Source organism: Sinocyclocheilus rhinocerous, unplaced genomic scaffold (genome assembly GCF_001515625.1).
Source record: "Sinocyclocheilus rhinocerous isolate Xijiao unplaced genomic scaffold, SAMN03320098_v1.1 scaffold1001, whole genome shotgun sequence".
Lineage (NCBI taxonomy): Eukaryota > Metazoa > Chordata > Actinopteri > Cypriniformes > Cyprinidae > Sinocyclocheilus > Sinocyclocheilus rhinocerous.
Window position 1 is genome coordinate 544,473 of NW_015666593.1, and position 8,008 is coordinate 552,480.

The 8,008-nt window shown below is 36.2% G+C and overlaps 1 protein-coding gene across 14 annotated transcripts in view; it reads left to right on the forward strand.

Moving 5' to 3' along the window:
* eif4g1a (eukaryotic translation initiation factor 4 gamma, 1a) overlaps positions 1-5,303 on the forward strand; it is a 36,797-nt gene extending 31,494 nt beyond the window's left edge. For all 14 annotated transcript variants that reach the window (XM_016544396.1, XM_016544400.1, XM_016544398.1 and 11 more), the window contains 4 exons: positions 2,405-2,539; positions 2,670-2,751; positions 2,855-2,995; positions 3,874-5,303. In XM_016544396.1, coding sequence (XP_016399882.1) covers positions 2,405-2,539; positions 2,670-2,751; positions 2,855-2,995; positions 3,874-4,055 — 540 coding nt within the window. In that variant the 3' untranslated portion in view covers positions 4,056-5,303. The remainder of the gene's footprint in view (positions 1-2,404; positions 2,540-2,669; positions 2,752-2,854; positions 2,996-3,873) is intronic.
* The last annotated feature ends 2,705 nt before the right edge of the window (positions 5,304-8,008 follow it).

Consider the following 8,008-nt stretch of genomic DNA (forward strand, 5'->3'; position numbering starts at 1 on the left):
TCTCACTCTCACTCACACTCACACACACACACACACGCACTCTCACTCTCACACCTGCTTCTGCACCGCATACACATACTGTATACGCACTGCAGACGGAGTACGTGTGAACTTGGCGCAACAAATCTAGTTCAACATCTGAGGCAACGCCACAAAGAGCTCTATGACCAATGCATGGCAAAAAAAAATCCCTGGACATGGGATTGTTTTTTTTCTGCCATATATGTCTATTCTAGAGACATTTTGTTACACCTTTACTTAGTGATTATTTTGCCTTATGTCTGTTCTAGAGACATGTTACAGCTTTTTGATAAAGCTCTAATTGGTTTTCTTTTGTAAATATGTTTCAAATTTACACTGAATGCATTAATTACTGTAAAGCATGTCTGTGTGTGTCAAAATCGTGATTAAAATCGAAATCGCAAAATTGATCAAAGAAATCGCGATAGGTTATTTTTGTTCATATCGCACAGTCCTAGTATACATGCAGTTTTTAAAATCTGAATTAGATTGTATAATTTTAAATTTTAAAATACTACATAAAATATCTGCACGAGACAGCAGAAGCTCTGAATGAGATGCAGATTCACTCTCTGACAGCAGGTGGTGCTTATGGAACAGCAGCGATGCAGTGTTTCCTTGGCTGTAAAAAAGCGGCGCAGCGCTTATGAACGCTGCTTTAATATGCATTACACAGAGACTAGATGAAAAGAATATATCATCTAAACTTTTCTGAAGACAGTCAGTTCCCCTCAGAGAACCATTCATATAAACTCCCACCCCAAATTTATCGTGATTCGTTTAACATCTCAACTGATTTGAAACGTCTAATTTATATCAATTTTCAACCGGCTCACGGTGAATCGTTACATCCCTAGTAGTGTTGTCACGGTAACAAAATTTCAGTATTCGGTACCAATACCAGTGAAAATCCACGGTTCTCGGTACCAAAGCAAAACACAAAAACATGCTAATTAAAAAAATTTGACTATACTTTCATTTAATCCAAACAGTGTACATATTCAATTTTAAAGGGCTTTTGAAAACCTATAGATATTCAGCCAAGAATAACAACTAAGTTAGCTAAAAATAAAAATAAAAATGCTTTTCTGACTAATATGAGACAGTGTTAACCATTTGTACATTCTCTAACGCGCATATTTTAGATTCACTTTACAGTAATAAAAGTTATAGGAGCATTAAATAGTTAATAAAGAAACTTCATTCTAATGCTCATTATATTAGCGTTAGCCGCGCTTATGCTAACGATTAACTACTCTAATAACAGCGATGTTCATTTCAATCCGACATTCAAATTGAAATATTAAATAATATTCATAACGGAAGCAGTGTTTCCCACAGACTTGAACTCTATTTGCAAATTCATTCTCTACCAGCAGGAGGCGCTTGTAGAGCGGGAGAGATCAGGTTTCCCCGGTAACGGCTGTAATCAAATAAGCGCTGTGCTCACAAATGCTCCTCAGGCATTACAGGCAAGATGAAATGAAAATGACGTCCATAATTTTCTGAAGACGGTCGGTTTCCTTCAGAAATAGTGATATAAAATCACCCGCACCGGGTTTCGACTTTGACACGTGCAGTGCTCATGTTTATTCAATGAAGTCAAAGCCTTTTGGAAAATCTATTTGTGGTGGTCAGTTCTGATATTCTGGCGGGCCGCCACAAATAAATCAATGTATGGGAAACACTGAGAAGATCTAAATATTAAAAATTAAAATGAAACTTACCTGCTTGAACTCTTTCATTTTGGGTGTCTGTCTTTAAGGTGTTTTGTTAGTTTGATGTGTTTCCTCCTCTTGATGTCGCCACGTCTCAGTGCTTTTATGAAGAGAGCGCATCTGCGCACCTTTCGGATAGTGCATCAAGAACCGGGTTGACCGGGTACTCGGTACCACCGGTACTTAAAAAAACCTGGTACCGTAACGTTTTCATTCTTTTAGTACCGACTTGGTACCGACGTACCAGGTCTTTTGACAACACTAGTCCCTAGTAATGTTAAATGTGTATGTAAAAATATATATATATTGTGCAATACTATATTATTGTGCTTAAATGTTTTTACTGGCAGCACCTTAAAAGAATAGATTATTTTAAGTTTAGTAATCTTCATAAATTGTTTCTTATGATATTATTCTTATGATGATCCTTTGTCTGCAAACATTTTCACTGACAGAGCCATAAAAGAACGATCCATTTTTATTTTTCATATTTGCCTGAAATACATTTTTCATAATTTGTTTCATGAAGTTCTTTTCCTTTGCCATAATTTTTTTTGTATATTTTACATGCATTTGTACGCATACACACCCCATATATATAATACTGTGCATATGTCTTCATGAGCCTGAAGGTCATTAAGATGACATTGTATATATATTTGTAGAAAATGGAGTTCACTCTGGGTGAGGAGTCTGAGAAGCCTAGTAAGAAGGAACTGACTGCTGAGGAGCTGAGTAAACATTTGGACAGGTTGTTACAGGAAAAAGCCAACAACCAGAGGATCTATGACTGGGTAGAGGTGAGCATGTGTGTTTTGGCTGTGGTTCAAGTCTCTTTAATCAAACATTAAGGTATTGCAGCGATCTGTATTATGGGTATTACATTATGTGTGTTGGATGTGTACTGACTGGCATTTCTTTCCTTTAAAGGCCAACCTAGATGAGCAGAAGATGAGCTCCAATCAGTTTGTGCGGGCCCTGATGATGTCTGTGTGCCAGTCTGCCCTTATATGTGAGTGAATTCATTAATGCAATCCACTTCCCTCAGTTTAGTTTGACTTCAGACCACTGACCGGTACTTGATGTTAATTGTGTGCATTAATGAACTGTCTTAGGTGAGAATCCCTACAAGGTGGATGTGGAGCAGATTACCCAAAGGGCCAAGCTGCTGCAGAAGTACCTCTCTGATGAAGCGAAGGAGCTGCAGGCACTCTATGCTCTCCAGGCTCTCATGGTGCAGATGGAGCAGCCTGCCAGTGAGTGTTTTTTTTTTTTTAACACTTCCTCCTTTTCAGTCACATGCACAGATGACATTGCGTTCTTAATTTTCAAAAGGACTAGTGTCTTTCTTGTGTGTGTTTTTTTTTGGGGGGGGGGTTTGGTTGAGTTAAGTTTTTTTGTTAATTTTTATGCATGAACTTTATTTTTTTGTTGGATTTATACTGATCTTCAAAAGTTTGGGGTCGGTAAGGTTTCTCACCAAGACTGCATTTAATTGATCAAATTCAGTAAAAACAGTAATATTGTGAAATATTATCATTTAAAATAACTTTTTTTAAAATAACATTTTAATTAGATTAATTTATTCTTGTGACAAAAGCTGAATTTTCAGCATCATTACTCCAGTCTTCAGTGTCACATGATCCTTAAGGAATCAAGACATTTGTTATATTTTATTTTATTTTTTATTTAAACAAATTAAATATTACAAATATGTAATAAAATGTGTATTTCCATTACAGGTTTTAGGTCTTAAATTTAATATGAGGTGGTATTAAAAAGGTCTTAAAAAGTCTTCAATTTAACTTGTTCATGTCTGTAGAAACCCTGACAAACGTTCCTGACACGTTTCTTACTTGTAATTGACATGTTTCTATTGAATATTTATTTTATAGAAATGGTTTAGCCTCTTCGAAAAAGTCCGTTAGCATCTCAACCGTTTTCAGACGAGGTAGGCTAAGATTTTAGTATTTTGTAAAGTTTTAATTATTTTTAAAAATATTTTATATTATGAAAGTCTTTACTGCCACTTTTGATTAATGTAATACTTTCTTACTGAATGTTACTGTTTTCCAACAAAAAAAATACACCGTTGATGGAAGTGTAGCTGAATAGTTTTGTCTGTTTTACCCAGATTTACTGCGCATGTTTTTCGACGCGTTGTACGACGAGGACGTGATCAAAGAGGAAGCCTTCTACAAATGGGAGTCCAGCAAAGACCCGGCGGAGCAGCTGGGGAAGGGTGTGGCCCTGAAGTCCGTCACTGCCTTCTTCACTTGGTTACGGGAGGCCGAGTCTGAATCAGACAACAGCTAATCCTGAACTTTGCTAGCCCAGGTAGCACTGGAGAGAATCTGCTGCCAGGGACTAATGAGAGGAGGATGTCTGACAACCAAGTTGAACTTGATCCTCGTAAAGCCAATCTTATCTGATCAGGATGGCTCTTGACAGATACAAACTACAATCATTTCTCAGTCATTTCTTTTGCTCTCTATAGCTGTTGTAGCTAGTGTCCACCAAAAACAATAAAATTTAAAAAAAAAAAAAAAAAACTGCAGGACTGCATGAACGTGTTACCAATTCATCGTCATTTATTTTTAATGAGAAATTCATGGGGAAAAAAGTACAAACCAACGCTGCTCTTACATGTTAATATAGATTTATATGCAACGTGGTATATGACAAACCAGACATGGTGTCATATATATTGTGTAGAGGGCGTGATGGCGATCATGTCCTTTAGGTTTGTAATGTCGGATCAAACGCAGAGCTCTTACAGGCGTTTTCTTTCGTGTGTGTGAGAGGAATCGTTTTTAAATCCACGAAGACTGATACATGAGCGTAGTATTCGATGAATTCTCTAAGTGACGAATGAAATTTGAGTAGCGTTTGTATTTCGCCCTTTTTTGCTTCCTGTATCCTTTAATAAGGGGTGGACCTGTTGAATTTCGGGATGATGGTCATGGATGGACTTTGACCTTTTTGACCTTAGTGCTGCTGGATGAGGAGGGGGTCCAACATGCTTCCTACTAAGCCATCCTTGTCCTGCTTCCTACCCCACACTTTTGCGTCTTACCTCTTACCGCTCTTGAAGAACTGATTGGGGGTCTTTGTGGAAGCCCCACTCGAGCAAGCCTGCGGTGGAAATTTTAAGAGAAATCATTAAAACTTGAAGCATATAGAAAAATCAACTTGATGAAATGACAGTAATGATCCTAAAGCCTTTTCTACTTGCAAAGTGGAAACATTTCAGGAGCGTTCTGTACATACATATGGAAATGTGTTTTTTTTTTTTTTGGTTTATTTTCAGAAATTAAAAGTTAAAAAAATCTGATGTAATGCCATTTATTTTTTTCCAACAAAAAAATGGCAGTTTCCCTGTATTTAAGATTTGTTAGATGGTAAGAGGTGCTTACAATGATCCATTGATTAGTTTTATTGAAAAAAATGTGTAAATATTTTTTGCGCTCTTTATTATTTAAGGAATTAAATGCTTTCGCATCAAACTGGAAAACGTTGGAGAGATGAAACATTGCAAATAATAAAAGATTATCAAGTTGCGAAGTAGAGTGTGTTTGAGGGATTTGGAGTCTCGGGTCAGTTTTTTTTTGTTTGTTTTTTTGCATAAGCACATTGTGGTGTTTTCATTGTGGAAAAGGTGCAGTATGTTTTCCCTGTGGCGAAATTCAACTTTGGTGCTGTAATGAGTCTGTCTGCCAGGAGAGGGCCTGCTGAACAGATTGTTCAAACCTATGTGACAGGGCTTTGCTCAAATGCTTAATTTTTTTTGGGGACTAAAGAAAAGTACAGATTGCTGGGGACTGCTTCGGTTTTCAAAGTTTTTAGTTTTAGTATTAAATGTAGAGATGAGCAGCTTTGATCTGGACTGGAAACATGGGAAGAAAACAGTTGTTGTTTTTTTCAGATAAACTTAGCATGTGTAGAGAAAAAAAGTAGCCAACTTGAAAAGAAATTGACGTTTATGCTGACTTATAATCTGCTATACACTAGGTGTGTGCTACTAATATTTATAGGTCATTCCATGAAATTAGTGCCTTTTTAAAAAGGTGCTTTTAAATTAAATAAGAATTTAAGAATTCTATCAGACAGTGAAAGTGTTAATTGTTTTGGGAACTTGGGACTGAATTTTAATATTTCAAGATAGATATGCTTAAGGCAGGGCTCACAGTTCATTATGAGCCTTTTGCTCAAGGTCATGACACCAAGGTTTTTATTAGAGAATTTAAGGTTGATATTTCAAATCCTGGCAATAAGTTGACTAAATTGTCCCCCTCTGACAACTTGTATTTATAGCATAATATATGGCAAAGAATGAACTCCTATTATTGCAGGATGTGGACTTTTTTTTTTTTGTCTCCCTAATGAAAATGTGCATATTTGCTAATAGAGTAATCAATAGATGATGAAAAAGGTTATTGGGTTTTTGCTGAAATAGGTTTGCTTTTTAAAGTCATTGTCCACGTAAGGAACTATATATGAATATGTATTCATCTTCAAGCAATTTTCAACGTGTGCTTAAGGACAAATTGTCAGAGACAACCTAGTCACAGAAGGTAGACAGATCCTCTAACGAGTTATTTTAAACCACAACCCACCCTTGAGACAGAACTAGCTTATTACACTTTTTCCATGTATCACATGCACAGCTGCAGTTATGGCTTCTGACTGCTGCTGAATTAAATATTTATTTTCCTCTGAATGTGCTGGGTAAAAGCAACAGTGTTGAGGTTTAAATTGATGCATCATTGGCTGTCTGAGACGACAAAACCTATGCTCCATCCATGCACGATAATACACTAGATATAAAGGCAACCATTTATTCAGAATGTGTTTTCCTAAGCTTACTGGCTTAGGAAGCCTTATAAGCGTATTACTATGCAGTGGTGTCCATGGGATGAATAACATGTTTTTGATTGAATTATCTAAGGTTCTACTGACTACATTAGAAGTGAGCAGATGACACATTCTTAACCCAGGGAATAAAAATGTATTGAAGAAACATCCAAGTATGGCAAGCTGGTTATACATTTATTCTTTAAACTAGTTTTTCTGTTGGTAGTTTATTATTATTATTTTTTTTTAATTACTAGTAGGTAATCCAATAGTGACTAGTAATTTATTAAGCCTAACAATTATTTTTGGTATCTATGAAGTTAGTCACTTATTTGTTTACTACTAGTCTGGATTGTATTGCCAGAATGTTCTAACTTAAACCTATCCTATCTGTTTAGTAACCATGATAATTTCACTTAGGAAATTCAACTTTTTAAAATCTTAAGTCAAGAATAAACAGGACACTTCTGTAATACAGCCTAGTGTAAAAAGTGCCATTTTATTTTATTATATCAGCTACTAGTATGTATTCCAGTTTTTAATATCTATTTGTGTTTTACCGTTTTACACATTAATTTGGTAGTAGAAATTCTTGTATTAACTAAATTACCTAATATACACTAATATCTTTTTCGATTTTTAATAGTGGCTTATTTTAACGTTAAGATTTTTTAATTGATCTATAATATAACCATTCTGACTAGCTGTATGTCAAATGAAAAAAGGAATCAGTGTTACTAGGATAGATACCAGCAAAGCTCAAACTAACACTTAACTATTGGGACTATATATTTATATATATATATATATATACACACCATTCACAAAATAACAAAGTAGCATCTCAAATCGTGACTGAATGAACGTGCAGTGAGAATCAATATCAAAGATGGCGGCAGCAATCAGTGGACAGTGGAGCGTTTGACTCTGCAAATGTGTAGAACACAGAACTGAAGAGAGCAGCTCCGGTGGAGAAGAACAGTGACGGAATCTAAACCTTCAAATGATACATAGTTCATGTCTCCGCTGCTGTAAGTTAGCGAAACATGATAAGACATGTGTTTGTGCAGTTCAGAGTGGCTCTCTCACATCGAGAGATGTGACAGACAACTAATTGTCCAGTCCGGTTCCGTACACAGTGCAGGGTTTTTTTGTTTGTTGAGAATGCAGTTGTGAGTCCTGAAAATTTATGGGTGTGAGTTCGTTCGAGAATGCGGTTGTCACTCCCATAAGTAACCGTACTGGGGTGCGTTTCCCAAAAGCAACTATGGTCGCAAGTTCCGTCGTTACCAATAGAATTCAATGGAACGAACCACCATAGTTAGCTAACGATGCTTTTGGGAAACGCACCCCTGTTTGTAAACTGTATTAAGGACTCAAATACAGGACTTCTGTGTAAACGTGGCCACTGATTG